We start from the raw sequence: 18,888 nt of genomic DNA on the forward strand, positions 1-18,888 counted from the left end.
TTTCTCACTTGAAGCATTCAATTCACAATTAGTTCGATGATTTTTTGCAAAGAAATTTAACCTGAACATCGTATGAACCTTTAAAGGCAAGACCAGCCTTAAATAAACTTATTTTTTAATCACGCACAAATTAAATGTATGTTACACAATAAAGCCAACCCATTTTACAATTAAATACGACGCCTTCACACCAGACACCAAAGGAAAAGCATTACTATCTTTTTACATGAATTTCATTTTATTAATGTTTTCATTTTCGCTGTTTACTTTTCTACTTTACGTATACATTTCCTTTGCTTTGCGCATTTATTTACAGAGTTTTCTTACAGCAAAGCTTATTCCATCATCATCGCACGCCGCCTCACAGATCGACACGTCTCGCCCCATTGCTGGGTACACACATGTAGAATTCCAAGCGGTCAGCGGCGTCTTTATTGAATTCTTTAGTGAAATTTGTACGCATCGTCGCAATCACATTGTCGACCGCAGCGCGTTGCAGCAGCGTAACGGTGCAGCCGCCAAAGCCACCGCCGGTCATACGTGATCCCAAAACACCGGAACAATTAATGGCCGCATCGACCAGGGCGTCCAATTCACGGCAGGATACTTCGAAGTCGTCACGTAGTGATGTATGTGACGCTTTCATTAGTGCGCCCATCTGATGGCCAACCGGGGGGGAAAGGCAGCGGCCGAGTAATGGCGATCGAAATGAAACACAACAGCGGCATTTAATGGCATTGCGTTGGCAGCACGTAGCAGGCGTCCATGGCGTATACGTTACCGGCAAATATGGAAGAAAATAAAACATTGCGGAAATACATAAGTAAATAGCAATTGGCACATGGTTGTATAAGTGTGTGTGTGTGTGTGTGAAATAAAATGCATGTGAGTGCGTGCGGGTAAAAATTGAATTATTTGCTCGTGTACAGGGTGACGCAAGCGGTTATATTGAAGGTGTTCTAAAAAGACTTAAGGTTGTTTGGAGTTCAAGCGGCTTTAAATAGTATTAATACGTGAACATACTTCATGTGAACATACTTCATGTGAACATACTTCATGCTGAATGAAAATGGGAGAAGATACTACGAAGATATTACATTTTTAAAAAAAAAATCATAAAACCATCCGAAGCTATAAAAAACCAATAACATAACACTGAAGCAATATAAGAAATGTGCAACTTACCGACAAGTACAAATACCAAAAGCAAATACTATATCAAGCAGTAAAAAAATTATCAGAATAAAAAATAAAGTGAAAAGAAAGAAACAGGGAACCCTAACTTCGGTGCAGCCAAATCTTGTAAACCTCCGTATTCTACTATAAATTAAATAAGTATTCTTGTGGGAGTTTCTCTCTCATACTGAAAAATATGTACATACAGTCTATAGTCAACCATAATGAATAAATTCAACCATATTTTGTAACAATAATTAGAATATAATATTCATGAAAAGCTTCCACATAATTTAACTGAGGTATGCAACCTAATATAAGTACCTTATAACATGACCACTTTTGACGAAAATACACAGACTCGGTTTATGAAATTTATGCAGAGTCTAAACAAATATAATTAACTTTAAATCACAGTGTGCTCAAGTAGAAATCTCCACATAATGCCTTGTATAAATCTCACTTGTTATCCGGTATATACAGTATAAAATGAATTGACAGAACAAGGAATGTCATATTCAGAGTCCAGAGAATCAAATTTGTAACATATCTGGGTTATATAGTTTAAAGCGTCAGTAGGGTAATCTTTTTTTCAAAAAAAGTTTTTTTTTTGTTTTTTTTTTTGCTTTATTTTTTTTACTTATTAAGAGTTAATAGGGTTTTTGTGTCTCAGATGATGCAAACATGGGAATCGTGTCTGCCAGTGAAAAAAATGCATCTCATTAACCCAGTCAAAAAATTCCGGCTACTCCATTAACGATAGGCTCGATTAACAATCAGCTCTTATATTTGTGTTCTTTATTCCGTATTTTTTTCAATGACAAAAATTCATTAGCTAATTGTTATTTTAGCAATGCACACAAATAAATTTACACCCTGGACAACAACCCCCAGAGCTAAATACAGCCAAATTTGCAGTCTGGACAAGAACCAGCATATATGAGTTAATGTAGTAATATAAGTTTTTTTAAATGCGTGGTAAAACGCTTTAAGATCGGTTAAGTAATCAGTTCACTACTATGCGAATATGAGTTAATGTAGTAATATAAGTTTTTTTAAATGCGTGGTAAAACGCTTTAAGATCGGTTAAGTAATCAGTTCACTACTATGCGAAAAGGGCGTGCAAATAATCGAAAATCAATGTCTGTCGTAATCTTATTCAATCATACATACATTTTGATATTTTTAAGAGTTGAAGTAGGTAACTAAAATCATTATAACACGCTACATGTTGCGGGAGTATAAAAATAGTTAAGGAAGTAAGTCACACATAAGAATACGCTGGCAACACGTACCCTGCAGGAAAGTTAAGTTTTAACAAGCTAGCTGATAAGCACATACATTAATAATGACATAGGTATATACACTTTTGGAGCAAAAAATGGTGAGACTTTGCTCATAATTTCAAAATTCTTTACTTATACCTCAAAATCTATGTCGCCGCTCTCAAAGTTTTATTCCTTTGGTCCCAATACACTTGTGCCAACGTTGTTTCCAATCCTCAAAACAGTTGTTGGAGTCAATTTCCGGAATAGGCTTCAACGCTCGTAACGTTGAATGTCTTTAATTGACTCAAAACTGTTTCCCTCGAGCGATTGTTAGAACTTGCTCAACAGCCAGAAATCACACGGAGCTAAATCAGACGAACACGGTGCTTGCGGCAGTATATTGGTTGAAAATTTGATGAAAATCTCGCGAAGAATTAATTCAGTATTCGACAGTGCATTATCGCGGTGAATAGCTTCACGCAAACGACGCATAACATAACCTTGATTTTTGACGTGATTCGACTTGGTTTTTTTGACTTCGGCTCACTTTTGTCCCGATATTTGGCTGATTGATTGTCTGTTTCCGCATTATAAGCATAAGTCAAAGACTCATCAGTGGTAGTTCATTCTGGTAGTTGAAAAGCATTGTTTTACAAACCTCAATGCGACGCTGTTTTTATACTCTCGCAACAAAGTTGCTAAAGAGAGTATTATAGTTTTGTTTACATAACGGTTGTTTGTAAGTCCTAAAACTAAAAGAGTCAGATATAGGGTCATATACACCATAGTGACCAGGGTGACGAATAGAGTTGAAATCCGGATGTCTCTCTGTCCGTCCGTCCGTCTGTCCGTCTGTCCGTCCGTCCGTGCAAGCTGTAACTTGAGTACAAATTGAGATATCATGATGAAACTTGGTACACGTATTTTCTGGCTCCATAAGAAGGTTAAGTTCGAAGATGGGCAAAATCGGCCCACTGCCACGCCCACAAAATGGCGGAAACCAAAAACCTATAAAGTGTCATAACTAGGCCATAAATAAAGATATTAAAATGAGATTTGGCACAAAGGATCGCATTAAGGAGGGGCATATTTGGACGTAATTTTTGAAAAAGTGGGCGTGGCCCCGCCCCCTACTAACTTTTTTGTACCCACTGCACTGCCTCGAAAACTACTATAGCTATGTCAACCAAACTGTATAGAGATGTTTCTATTAGGCGTTTCCATATACAGTTCAAAAATGGAAGAAATCGGACAATAACCACGCCCACCTCCCATACAAAGGTTATGTTGAAAATCACTAAAAGTGCGTTAACCGACTAAAAAAAAACGTCAGTAACACTAAATTTTACGGAAGAAATGTCAGAAGGAAGCTACATCTAGGCTTTTTCTAAAAATTGAAAATGGAAGTACTCTACCAATTTTAATGAAATTCGGCATATAATATTTTCTTAACACCCTGATGACATGCACCAAATATGGGTGAAATCGGTTCACAACAACGCCTGAAATCTCGATTATCACTTTTTCATGCGAGAGTATAAAATGTTCGGTGACACCCGAACTTAGCCCTTCCTTACTGTTTTTTTTTTTTTTTTTTTTGAAAAAATTTAGTGACCAATTGTGCTTTCACTGATCCCTTACGATCACTCCAACGATGCCAGTGAGATCTGTGACTGTTAATCGCCGATTGTGCATCAAAAATTCTTCTACCTTTCCGCAGTGTTGATCAGCAGTTGAAGTGGATGGCCGTCCTGGACGTGGTTCATCATTAACGCGTTCCCGACCCTCTTCGAATAATATATACCAATCAAAATCATTTGCTCGCGAAGCACAATTATCCCATTATCCCCGAAGCCCTTCCTTCCAACACTTGACTTGAAGAAAAATATTTGGATGAATGGGTGTTCACGCCATATTAAATTGAAAAGTCTCACTGTTTTTTTTATTTTATTTTATTTATTTTTTTTTTTTTGCCCACAGCATATAAAGGAAATAAATACAAAAATTTTTGAATGAAAAACCAATATTAAAGAGATAAACGCAATATGTTGAGAAATGTTTATGTAACCAAGTAATTTTTCTACAGGTTTATGTGTACTGAAGCACATGTGTAACGTAGTTGAATTCGCAGGTGATCCAACGGAAGGGGAAATTAGCTTTTACTTATTATAACCAAGGCAACTACTGACAACGGCTGCTAATAGTGGCTGATGCTCGCACACATATTATATGAATAAATATTCATTATTTAGCTGAAGAATGTCGGATGAAGTATATTGCTGTGAACTACGAAATTGTGTGAAACGTAATCGCTTAACTGAACGCTTGCTAAAGTGGTTTTAACTTTCTGTTTTAGTTCTCCATTAAATGTGAATTCAATAAAATATATCTTAACGGCATATAACTATATTTATATATTAATAGATATATAATTAAAAAGTACACTTTGTCGCGATTAATTCCATATATACACAGATATGCGCACACTCACTTACACACATTAAAATAGTTTGGCAACTTTCATATGCGCTTTCGCATTCACTTTGAGCTTCCGCTCATTACACATGCCCTTTCCACGCATTCATGCCAATTTGATGCACGCACTCAGCGTGACCCTTGGGGCATGCGACAGGCCAAACGGGTAATTAATCTTTCCTTTGTTCGCAGCAATTCCGTCGGCTACGTTGCTTGCTCTATTTGTGCCACCTAGCGGCCTTCAGCTCCCCTCTCCTTCACTCTCGCACACACACCCACACCCACTCACATATTCTCTCCCGCACACACGAACATCACTCACTTTTTTCTTGTGATCCTTCGTGTTTTCGCATTCCATTCGCTGGTTAACGGTACACGCACTCGTGTTAAGTGTTTTTCGCTTGTTGCCCAAAAGGCATTTAGCAGCCAGCGTGGCCAATGGCTGTCATTAATTACACCAGATTGGTAGATTAAAGTCAAAAACTAGATGCTTGCCTCTGATATTAGTGTTTAATTGTGTGCATGTGTGTGTTTGTGTGGGTATTTTCTTTTTCTAAAGAGATATTTTAACTGCTTGATGTGCTCTTCGTTTCAGGCTTACTTGGTTCAATAAGCGAGTAAGTAGATTCGCCTGAGTTCAAGAAGTATTATCTGTTTTCTTTTGAACTTACTATGGAAGGAATTTTTGTGAAATTCATCCATACTCCCTACTACTCATTTAAATACCAAAAAGTTCCATATATTTCTCTCATTAGGGTTTATGGATACCATGCCAATAGAAATGTTGGTCTTTTGAACCAGAAAAATGGGACACATAATCAGAAGTAGCCAAGTCTAGTGAAAACTACGTGTGGGATAGCAGCTGCCAGCTAAGTACTTTGATTGTATCATGAACTGATTTTGCTTTGTGTGTAGGTACATTATGGTGTAACAAAATTACTTTGGCGTGTCGTCTGACCTATTCTGGTTGTTTTTCGATCAACGCATAGCTTAAATTAATCATTAGTTCTCTGTAGTTATTAGTACTAATTAGTACTAAGGGTTTCAGTATGTCTTAGAAGCACAAGATATACCACAACCTTCTGATCCCACCAAACTCAGAGTATTAAATTCTTACCGAATTGATATGTTTTTGCAGTCGATGTTGATGGTTAGCCCATATTAACCCATGGCTTCCTAGGTATGAGATTCTTTAAATAAATCGATTTGCCATTCCAATGACAATTCGATGCAAAACTGATTTGCTTTTCAGCTTTGAAGCAAAATTTTATAAGTGTAATTAGGTTTTTCATTTTTCCATAATTCAATTCATATGACACCTATGTATATTCCACACTCTTTGATTTTTCCCATAGCTTTCGAACAATCTGAAAAATTTTGTTGTGCCACATTTAACATGGCTGCGATTTGCTTTTGACTCAAAGTATCAGCTTAAAGCAATATTGCTTGCAGTTCGGTGTCTTCAAACTTGAACTGTTCTTCACGTTCTTCATTTCTCGCATCAAAAATCATTAGCTCTGAATCGTTGAAAACATTTTTGCATATTTCGTCTGATATAGCATGATCATCATATGCCTTGAAAAGCATTCGATTTGACTCTGCAGCACTTTTCTTCAAATTGAATCAAAAAATTATTGCTTCCAACCTGCTGAATGGCAATGAAATCTTAACAACAGGAGATGCTGAACCCCATTCCTCAATCGATAACGATGAAATCGAATTCGAATATCAATTACCCGTCTGAAGAACAATAAATCGGCGAGAGCTGATGGATTGCCGGCGGAGCTATTCATATACTGCGGTAAAGAACTAATAAATACCAAAAATCGCATATAAGATAATATCAAAGTCCATCGGCAACAAACTGATTGGACCTTATCACTGTGACTTTAGGGCAAGCACATCAACAACTGACCAGATATTCACCATGAGCTAAATCCCCCTGCCGGTAGCTGGAACCCCCCCTGGGTTCGGGGGGAAACCAAATATGCCCGTGGTAAGGCATGCCTGTCGTAGGAGGCGACTAAAATCCACATGCACTATGTCTGACAAACAAGTCTGTTTTAAATGTCAGCATGGTCTAATGTCAGAAAAGGTGCTATAAGCTTGATATGATATTATAGTTTTTATATTAATTCCTAATATAAAGGCACTTGTTATTCAAGCGACAAATGTCACCAGTCATGAATTGGAATTACTATGAACTCAGAAGCCAAAAGTTACAAAAGTCACACCAAAGACTTTAACATGGTGTCACGAGGAGCAGTTAGCCCTTGGAGGTAACTCCAATCTGCTCATTGGGTTTGGCCCTTTGGAGATTCGTCTTGGCTGTGGTTTAAACCTAAATGCAGGAAGGTTATTTAGTCCAATGTGGAGTCGCATTGCGGCCGGGTGCCTGACCCAGAGTACGGCAGAAGTTTTAGGTCGTCCTCGTACCTGACCAAAGCGGCTAGGGAGTCCCACCCTACCAATTAGAATCAAAGTATAAGTGTATGTGGCGGCACTCATGCTTTGGTTCTCCAGAGTATGGTGCAGATGCATGCACTTATTCTTTGGGGCGCTTATCAACGCATTGTATTGATCTATGTGCTTCTAGCAATAGAAAGCGCCGTGAGGTTAGGCCTTCGCAGGCAGGTACTCACGTTAAACCACAACGGACTCTGTATGAGATATGTATATGACGACATTGACAAAGCGAACTCCGTTGGAAAGACCAGGTGGAGAAGAACCTGGATACACTATCATAATCTCCAATTGGCGCCAAATAGCGAAAAGGTGGAACGACTAGCGCGCTATTGTAAACTCGGCTATAACCTCGTAAGCGATGCTTACGCCAATAAATAAGAAAAAGAATTTGGCGTGGATTATTGTTCGAAACAGCGATACCATATCCAATGAAATTGCTCAGTTGAGACTACTATAGCGTATAGGTGCCATGCTAACAGATCATTGAAAATCAAGCAAAGATTTGTTTACCTTTTTATGCGATAAGTATGCACTCATAAATCGCCTCGGTGCAGCCGAAGTTATAATTTTTTTTTTTCTTGTAATGAATTTTAATAAAAACTTTGCCTTCATGACTTTTAGAAGCTCCCAAATCATAAAAAAAAATATATTTCAAAAGAAACTTTTTCATAATACAAATCGAAATGTTATTATATTGCCTTGCAAATAGTATGATTGTAATTTCGGCAGTGAATAAAAAGCCAAAATCTCTTTAAACCATTTTGAATTTAAATAACTGCAATATTCGGTTATTGGTGGTGCCTCTCACCTATGTTATCACCCTACTTGACATCGTTTCCTTTCACAGTATATATACTAACGCAACAAAGGACTCGAGCTTACCTTTTTTAATGAAGGCACACGCGAATTATACGGACTATTTTAAGCTTATCAGGTTGCCATATGGTAAAACTTATCGTATTTATTTGGAAGCCTCCACATTCATTCGTTCGCGCGCAAGTTTCCAACGACAAGTTGTTGAACCGTGAAATTGCAAAAATGTTGGAGAATGATGGTACAGGAATTGTGCGCTACAGGGCGACACAAATAAGCAAACATTTCTGAAAATCCAATTTTTAGTAATCACAACATTTTTCGCAAAATTATATAAGCAAATGAGGAATGGTGTACACAGTCCACTAATATCGCCCCTTAAATCAAATTTGGTCACCCTTTTCCCTTCTGTAGGCTATGAAGATCTCATATTAGATAAACATTATATGCATATATATTTCTTTAGAGCACCCTGTATTTTCTCCCTCCACACATATACACGAAATAGGTAGCCTTATATGAAGGTGTCGAGTAAATCAAATTCGCTGATTGCAGACTTGAATAGGCACTCAAATACATACATCAATACACACGTATATAGTAGATGAAGCATTTCACATGCTTTATTATTCTGAAAGACACCGCCGGAATGGCTACCCCCGTCTCCGGCTACCTTGCAAAAAATAGTTTGCCATATTTGCATATCAAATTTAGTAAAACTCCGGCGCTGCAGCGCATACCGTTGCCTTTGATAGAACCTATTAGTGCCGTATTAAATGCGAAAATTACAAAAGAGCCAGGGCTGCAATGCAAAAAACCGGTTGAGGGCGTAAAAAAAAACAAGTTTTAAAGAAACACAAGTGAGGCAGAGCGCCAAGCGCCAGCTCACTCGCCGTACTGGAGTGCATTGCAGCATATTCGCACATGAGTGGGTATTCAGTGTGCCAGTCGGCATGTGGGCGCAACGTTTGCCCCAAAAAATGAAATGAAGCTCGCAGTAATAATGTGAGAGCAGCGTCGAAAGGACTCTCCAGTTGCAGGTCTACCAATTAGTAATACAAGAATTAGCTGGCGGAACAAAGGCGTTGATTTTGGTGTTGTAATTAAAGATGCCCCAATGTAAATACCAAGGCATGGCATGCAGGTCATTAACGTACTATATGACGTGCGGAGTTACGATTTTGAAACGAAATACAAGGATTTTCGTTAAGTTCAGTTTTCATTTGCTTCAAAATAATTAACAATTAATTCAATTCAATTGTTGTCATTAGCTGATTAAAGAATTAAAATGTGACCTTTATTAAAGCGCTAATAATTCAAAAAAATTGTAGAGCCTTACAAATTAATATTTTGTGCAAAGTAATAAAAAACTTTCATTTGGAAAAAAAGTAATGAAATTTTCCGCTTGATATATATGTATGTATGAACTAAACTGGCACATAGTCTGATTATCATTTTTTTTTTTTTTTAATGGAAAAAGTTTCGGCAGAAACAGAGAGCTGCTTTGCCGGTTTCACAACAATTCATTAACACAGTAAACGAGTTGTACTTGAAGACCAAACTTTCAGAACTTTATTAAAAAGTACAATCTTTTATCACAAGAACTTGATTCCGATTCTTCGGTTTGTATGCCAGCTATATGGTATTGAAGTCCGATATCGCCAGTTCCAACAAAAGTGCAGCTTCTTGAAGAGAAAATGACGTTTGCAAAATTTCAAAACGATATCTTAAAAACTGAGGACTAGTTCGTATATATATAGAGACGGACAGACAAATGGAGAGACAGACAGACGGACATGACTAAATCGACTCAGCTCGACATACTGATTATTTATATATATATACTTTTTAGGGTCTCCGACACCACCTTCTGGGTGCTACAAACTTCGTGGCAAACTTAATATACCCTGCTCAGGGTATAAATAAATAAACAGGCCAGCGCTGGGCCACCATCGGTACACGTGCTGTCGCAAAAGTCTTTTTCCAAGATCGTTCGCAGGAGATCTAGTGATATATTTACCCTCAGTAAGGCTAGCCCCTAGAAGATAAGGGGGAAAGTAAACGCCTTTGAAAATTCGTATTGATTACTAAGCCTTTTGCTAACAAGTTCGAACACAGGAGTTCTTCTTTTCTATGGCTTCACAAAGAACTACACATATCAGTCCACATGCGGTCTTGGATCAGCCGTCTAACCGAACCTATCCTAAAAAACGTTATAATAAGGTATTTATTCTGATTTTAATCGGGCAGTTTGGATGACATCTATAACCGTAGTCAATAATAGCCTACATAGCAAAATTTCGTGAAAAAACTTTATGAAAAAAAAAAATTCCGTACAATGATTAAAATTCTAGAGATTACTTTGTATGACAGCTATTTGCCACTTTGTTTCGATATCGGCTATTGTGACACATGAGTACCTTCGTACGGAGAAAAAGACGCATAACCTAAAGCGACTCCTCCACTCGCCACACTGATCGTTTTTTTTTTTTTTTTTTTTTTTTTTTTTTTGTTGGTTTTTTTTTTTTTTTTTTTTTTTTTAAAAAACTTTTAGGTTGTTGTATAGAAAGATATATATGAATACCATAAGCAGACAAAAATCAAAGTTATTGGATTATTTGTCTTCAAGTTACAATTGCAAATAGGAAGAAGTTGTATTAAGTATATGAAACACCAAATTCAGTTATAAATTATTGGCTACATTTTGGAGCCGCGAGAATTAATTTCTTTGATATAAATATGGGACATCAACTCTCGTAGCAATGAATACATTTCTTCAATGGAATTTTATTTATCTTTTTTGAATGTCTTCTTTAAACAGCTTCCGCAAAAAATGCAAATTAACTTGAAAAGTTGAACATCAGCTGCAGACTTTTCAAAACAAGCGCCATATTTATCACAATGCGCAGTAACTAGGTGATAACCTTGTAACGAAGAGACAAATGCCAATTTCTATACACACATCGTCCATACTAGAAGCACATTATTACTTACAATACCTTGGGTTTTTGTGAATTGTGAATTTCGATTTTTCCATACCCAAACTATTTCTCCAACACTATTTTCTTTAGACTTTCGGTGCTCTTGCATTGTACTCCATTTCAAATAATAGCAAAAAATCAAGTTCCCGCATGAAGCACTTCACACACATATATAAAATCTGTGTATGTAGACTGTATGTGAGCATAAATTTTCACGATGCTTCTGAAAAGAGCTTCGCCCTCAACAGCTTGCAGTTCATGCGAGGTCAAACGTGTGTAATTTGAAGCTAATGAGCATTGCCCTTTTGTACTACCACTTGTACTTACACACACACAGCCACACATCATTTGCATGCGCCGCTCACACTAAATGTGCTGCAATTATGCACAACTTCAATCACATACAAAGGCACGCACACACACATGGCCACAGAAGATTAGTCTAAGCCGATAGTTACAGGCGCCGGGGTCACGAAATGCTGAAAATGCCGAATGCGCTGTCGGTTTGCTGTAGCTTTAATTGAAGTCAGAGACTCCGATTTGCCGGCCTTTTTGTGAAAGTGAAAAATAGTAGTGCTTCCTAGTGCAGGTGTATGTTTGAGCTATTTTGCCTATGCATCTATCATTTTTGGAAAGTGCTAAGGTTTCTCTTATTAGAAATTGAAAACGAGAAATGAGCAAATGATTCTTTTGATGCAGTTTCTCATTTTCGAAAGAAATTTTTTCAGAAAATAATAAGGCAGTCTTCATTAGCGTGCTGTTTAATCTGTGCAGTTATATTTTTGCTGCAGGTGAGTAATATGAACTTCAATAGTGTGGCGTCCGCTGCGTACACGTAATTTCTATTGCAACCAGCTGTATTAAAACCTACATTACGTATACGCAGCTTAGGCCAACTTCGACTACATGAAGAAATAGTGTAAAATGTGCCTACTTTTCTTTATTGTGGAAATCTTTTTACCGCTTTCTGTTGAATTCTTTTCAATAATCTTTCAAATTGTATCGAAGTGACTAGATTTTAGATCCTCCAAAATGCAAGTATGAGTGGAAAATTAAAATATTGGCGCCTATTTTTCAGCAAATACTAAACATTAATTATCTCTTCGCATTATTTTCTTATTTTTTGTAATTTTGAAAAATTAAAAAAATTTCTAAAATCTTTTAAATTACTAAATAAATAAATTAAAGCCGCGCATAATTTTTCTGGAAGTATTCACATGCATGTGCTGGTTTGTAGATTTATTTATTTATATGCGCACTCACATGCGAGCATTAATTAAAATGTATAATCGCATGCACTCACCTTTGTGAAGTCATGTGCCGTTAAGGCTTCAGCCGCGTCTTGTGTTCGTTGCGTTTCCGTTATGACATGTCGGGCGCGACGCAATAGCAGCGGATCTGACTCTAACACTGTAATTAAGTGAACGCAAGAAAAACACATCGTTAGTAAAAAATGTAAAGCGTAGCTTAAATGCATGTGAGTAGTAAAATATGTGGCTGTTATTTGAGTATTAGGCTGGTAGTGATATTTTGCATTAATTTTTAAATATTTTATTTTTATGAGGAAGTAGATGAGAAGTTATATATGCTTCCCACTATCAAATCCAGAAATTTCGATTAGTTTCAATTATACTCTTCTGAAAATGGATTATCTAATTATATAGGACAAAGCCAGAATGAATTACAAAAAAAAGTTAAATACTAATACCAGAGAAGAGTTTTTACTAGAAAATCATTGTAATAAAACAGGAATAGAAAAATCCAATCTAGATAATTCAAATACTCGGGTTTTTAAATAATTAGTCTTCCCACATCCATAACACTGTACAACACTGGCTCTCAATTTTATGCGAGATTTAATCCAAAGTAAAAACATAATATCTCTGTCTTTCGAAGTTAACCGAAATACTTTTATTACAATTTCGAAATAAAGCTTCCTGCTCCTATCCGTTTTCTGTTATGGTATGTAAGTTAAGGGATCGTCTCAGAGTGACAAAAAACGCTGATTTTTTGCGATTTTTTTTTTTTTTTTATTAATGTTGAAATTAACAAATAAATCCGATTTTTACTTATAAATATGTATAAATAAATACATTCATAACGAACACAAATTTTTTTTTTTTTTTTATTGTTTATTGGATGTGTAATAATTAAATAAATTGGTGAAATGACAAGTAAAACTTTTTTTTGTTTTTGTTTTTTTTTTTTTTTTGTGAAATTTTAAAAAATAGCGACGGTTTGAACAAAGAGTATTGAGATTTGGTCCTTTTTTCGTCAGACAAAAAAATCGATTTCTTAAAAATTTCACACTGAATCGGTTTACTTCTCATTATATTAAAGTATATCACTTTTCTGTCAAGCTTTGATGACAAATGCTATAAGAGACCAAAATCGGATCATCGAAAAGTAAGCATTTCAGCTTCACGGAAAAACTGGGTGTAAAGATTCCAAAAGAATCAGAAAGTAAAGTCAAAGTTCACTCTGGTAGAGGAGAAAAACAATTTTAAATAGGGGAATATTCTTGTCTAGAAGCTCGAAATGCATTTCATATTTCTTTTATCTTATTTTTTCTCATTTCTTTATTTTTTAGTATTTAATTACACAAAATTTATTTCACAAAATTTATTTCACAAAAAAATCTTAAATGAGTTATGCGGCTTAAAGTAGAGCAGAAAAAATGGCCGTCTCCTCGTCGCCATTAATTCTACCTTTATGATCATAAAAAATTAAAACAATGTTGATTTCTTGAAACGAAAGTCACTATCTTAAAAAGCTCTTCAGTTTGCTTCGAATTTTTTTTTTTTTATCGCAGTGATGGCAATAAATTGAAATCCTCGATTTTTTTATATGAACTTAAAAAAAGATTTTTCGATAGCATTTATTCATAATTCAGTGAAAATGTAAAAAGCTGTTGTTTCTAAGTCTGCAGCAAGATGACAAAATATTTTATTACTCTTCGCTTCACGGTTCATACAGAACAGTAAAGACGCGATTTCAAGTTTTTTTATTGTCGACAGTGAGTTTATCAACATTTTAGAGGAAATAGAATTCTGGTCCAAAATGTAGCTACCAGTAAAGTGGTATTCAGATGACTGTGCTACCTTTGTACAGTTAGAATAATCATTAGCATTTTAATTAAAAGCTGTTATGAATAAACGAAATTATCCTCCGCGTATGTCTTTATTGTATGCCCTGAACCGGGTATAATAACTTTGCCACGAAATTTTGAGCATCTTGAACGAAAAGTCGGAGACACTATAATAAATACATATTGTATACATAAATTATCAGCGTGACGAGCTCAGTTGATTATAAGATATCGCTCTGAAATTATGCAGATATGCTTTTCTCCCAAAAAAACTGCTTTCATGTCGGAACCACCGATAACGCTTTACTCAAATAAAATGGTCAAATAAAATATTTTCCGTACAATGACCACTTTTTGATTGGTCAGTTTGAATGACAGGTGCCAAAATGACCGATTAAAATGAAGTCTTTGTAACGAAGCCTTTTTTATTTGACGAGATATTTTCATGAAATTTTACATGAGTTATTGGCTAAAACTCAAAAAAAAAAATTATACAATCTCCAATTAAATCACTTAGATCGAACAACGAAAACATACAGATGCCATGCAAACTGAACGATCACAATGAAGTCCCTGTATGTAAAACTTTTTCATCCAACGAGATATCTTCAAGAAACTTGCTATAGATTATTGCCTAAGCCAAACGTACAATCTTCGAAGAAATTATTCAGATAGGATCACTGTCGCATATGACTGTCATTGGAACTGAACGATTAAAATGAAGTCCTTGTAAGTAAAACTTTTTTATTTGACGACATATATTCAAAAAATTTTACATAAATTATGATCCATGCCGCTATAATCTATCTATCAGTTAAACGGGCCGATTGATATCCAGAATAAACTATTTATATCTTTTTGTACTATAAAACTGCCACCAGTAAAGGCTGTTTTAGCTTCCATGCAACCGGTTTTGTGTAATAATCTTTTTCAAAACTCTCAACCCATAAAATTTCTACTTCGAAACAAGATTTAAAGATGAGGTAATTCTTTAGAACTAAAAGCCTAAAAATTTTTTTATTTTTTTTTTTTATTTCCACTGCACCTTAATATACATATTAATATATAATTATATCTCTTTCAAGTTATTACTTACCCGTTTAATAGGGAATGGAAATTACATATTCTAACCAACCCTAGTTATGCCCAACCATCTAAATATGTACATAAATGCATTAATAATTAAATGGAAACTATGAATGAGTAACATTTTTTAATGAGTTGCAACAGGCGCTCAACACGCTCAATACCACATATATGTGGCATTAAATTAAGAAGAAGAAAAGAAATGCCAAAGAAACAAAAACTCGCAAAGAAATGCAGAAGTAATGCAAAAAATGCAAAAGTAATGTAAAAGTAATGAATGCAGTTATGAACGACTTGCCGCCGGCCGCCTGTCGCCTTCCGTTGGCGCAGAATTTTTTGTACTTATCACACATTGAATAGTTGCAGGTCGCATGTGTCAATGCAAAATTGAGTGCATATGGAATGTATGTTCAAGAGGCAGCACACACATATGAGTATGAACACATACACATATAATATAAATGTATGTAGTATAGGTGTGCTACACACCAACACCAATGACACTGCTGGCGATTGCGTGGCTTTGAAAGAGTCTGAAGTGGCTCCTAATCTGCCAGTAATTGCTACTTTCGGCTGCAGGCGCAACAAAAACTACAACAACAGTACAAACCTGCCTTCCTTCGTCCTCGTAGCGCTTGCCATGTGCTTAACGCCACACCAGCTTGCAACCTGTGTTGTGAGGCCCCAACGCAGCAGGCAGGTGAAATGCAAAACTGATGTGGCGGCATAATTGCGTATTCACACCTAATGATTTCCGTGTGAAGGCGATGCTTTGTCGCTCTTTCTTTGATTTTTCTTTGCCTTGCTGGGCTTTTGAAAAGTTTTTCTCGCTCAAGTGCAACCGCAGCGCGGCAAAACTGCAGCTGAAGGCAAATTCATTACACAAAGCAACGTAATGCAACTAATTAAAAAGGAGAATGAGCGCAGGCAGCCAAGAATTCCGAGCTGAATTGTAAGCTAAAATTTTGCTAAAAAGCTTAAAAATGCGCGATTGTGGCTTAATTTTCTTTATGAGTGAATGAGCTTTTGTTACCTTGCGGAAGAAGAAGCGAAATTCGTGCACCGTTAAGCGTAACAAATCCGTAAACGAATTATCAGCGCTCATCGCAGGAATAACGGAAAATAATGCGGCAATTCAAAAGGCGGAAAAGCAAAAAAATATAATATTTACTGCAAAATAATAAAATTTTCAATTACAGCAGAGAAATGCCAAAATGCGGCGATAATATCGCAGTTACCAGCCGAGCGAGCCAACAGGCACAGGCGTGAATACTAGTGAAGGCAGTGATAACTAAAAAATGAGAAAAAATTCTGCAATAATAACCACAACTCAACACAATACACATACACTCCCATACCCGTACACACAGGCATACATACACATGCAACTCATTATCTGTTTGCGAAAATCTTCGAGACTCGAAAAGGCGATTATCAGCCGGCGGAAGTCATAAGCAAGCACAACGAAATTCTTTCAAATTTTGTAACAAAACCACAAACAAACACACACACATACAATCACATGAACATATACATACATATACAGAGAAACACAAATGCATCCCGGCCAATGCCAGCCAAAAAATAATTTTCCATGCGCAAACCTTAGTAAATGCAGGAAAAATGGCCTGATTGCATTCTGCTTCGAATTCAATTGAGTTTTCAATGTTTGCTTTTCGCAGATAATCTTTCGATTTAGTGCAACAGCAGCCTATCACAGATAAGCGGAAATATGCCATTGGCAAAATGCATGGACAACAGCATTGTTGTTGCCCAGACATTTGGCATTATATTCCCGGAAAGGCCCAAAGGCCAGCAAAGCGCAAAGGATGACACGGCGCTTGCTTGTATGTGTGGTTGTTATGTAATCTGCAAGAAATATTTATGATGATACGTCTTTGAGCAGACATTGAGGGATTATCGTCAATTTTTTTTTCTTTTTTTTTTTTTTGTTTGTATAAAGAAAACTAGATTATTTTATGCTTTAATTATAAAACTATATATTTCCACTGAGGTTATGTTTCTAACGAAATAGTTATAAAGAGCCATTAATTTTAGGATTCCCTGTAAGAAAAAAAAAACATAAGCCTTAAATTGAATTAAAAACTATCTCTTCCAAATGTTGGCCGCGGCTCCGTCTCTTGAGCATTTCGACTCAAAATTGGCGAATGACATGAGAGATATTTTGTTCCAAGACCTACATCGAAGCGGGATAATCCGCATAGACTTCAGACTTTACATATCTCCACAGAGAAACGTCAAACGGTGTGATATCACACGATCTCGGTAGCCAATCGACCGAATCGAGGATTCATACAAAAATTTAAATATATATATATATCTTTACTCTGAATTCAAGCTATTGTTGATATAAGTGCTATTGGTCCGTTCACTATGTAATTTTTTTGATGGCAACAGTTGATTTTATTGAACTTGCTTCGAGGTCAACTACACATTTAACCAACTCGATTGATTGCTGACAGAATAAATAATTGCCTAACGCGACCGTTTACAAGCATATGAAAAGTCTAGGATTAATTTCACAGTTTAACGTTTAGGTCTATAGATATCATAGTCTAAGAAAAATTAACCAATTCGAACCACTTAAAGGGCGATAGTCACTAAAACAGTTAATGCTATTTGCTTGGTGATATTTCAACGGAAAACATCTGCCGTGCTGTGGATTCGACACCCTGCTGCAGTGCGACTGAAGTTTATTCATAGTCCATATTATCAGTTCAAGCTGAGCTATAATACAATTTCTGACAAGACCATACTGAAGATAGATAGATAGATACATAACTAAGGAATGCACTGCGACCATAGGTCTATTGTGCCCTCTCCTAACTCACAGGGGCTCGCTTAGCCCCAGCATATTGACGAAGTCCAGTATTTTGCTGGGTGCTAGCGAGGCGATGTGATCCCTATCCGGAAACATGGCTCCAAGGGCCTTCGACCTGCGCCTACAGACTGCAATGCAGTCGATTAGCAGGTGCTCCGGGGTTTCAGGGTCCCTGTCGCAAGACCATACTGAAACTCCGAGGCAAGACAAATAACAGCCCAAGCGCATATGGGATTTTAGTCGCCTCTTATGAAAACTCTACCCCTTGTCCGCTAGAGTAAGTGACGTACTTTATATTAGTTTGATGACTCGCCAAAAGCTTTAGCAGCCCGAATGGGATATGCTGTCAAATCCATCATACCTATCTACACCTCAAGTCAGAAATTCAGATGCAGGAATGCCTGCAGGAATAAGAAATTTCATGAGCGTGAAATCAATCTCTTAGCCGAAAGATGGCACAAGTTATTACATCAAAATGGACAATTTATAATTTCATAAAATGCTTTACACAATAAAATAATCGTATTTGAATTGCACTGGAAAACTAAATTATTTGGTGAATGATCCAATGCTTGCTCTGCAGAATTACTCTCCTCTACGAAACTCAATTTGGCTTTTAGAAACGACTTTATTTCAAAAACACGCTTATGTGGCATATTATCTTCATAAAATCAAAACTCAATTTATTAAAAA

General features: G+C 36.4%; 1 protein-coding gene across 5 annotated transcripts in view; it reads right to left on the minus strand.

Moving 5' to 3' along the window:
- Nucleotides 1–225: 225 nt before the first annotated feature.
- LOC108967573 (galactokinase-like) overlaps nucleotides 226–18,888 on the minus strand; it is a 58,997-nt gene continuing 40,334 nt past the window's right edge. For 4 of the 5 annotated variants that reach the window (XM_018931092.1, XM_018931093.1, XM_018931091.1 and 1 more), the window contains exons 7-8: nucleotides 12,483–12,589; nucleotides 362–658 (exon numbers count right to left, since the gene is read on the minus strand). In XM_018931092.1, coding sequence (XP_018786637.1) covers nucleotides 362–658; nucleotides 12,483–12,589 — 404 coding nt within the window. Of the gene's footprint in view, nucleotides 659–12,482; nucleotides 12,590–18,888 lie in introns of all 5 variants that reach the window. The other variant, XM_018931094.1, reaches the window with a different exon arrangement.

The sequence above is a fragment of the Bactrocera latifrons genome, unplaced genomic scaffold, assembly GCF_001853355.1.
Source record: "Bactrocera latifrons isolate USDA-ARS-PBARC rearing strain unplaced genomic scaffold, ASM185335v1 scaffold_19, whole genome shotgun sequence".
NCBI classification, from domain to species: domain Eukaryota; kingdom Metazoa; phylum Arthropoda; class Insecta; order Diptera; family Tephritidae; genus Bactrocera; species Bactrocera latifrons.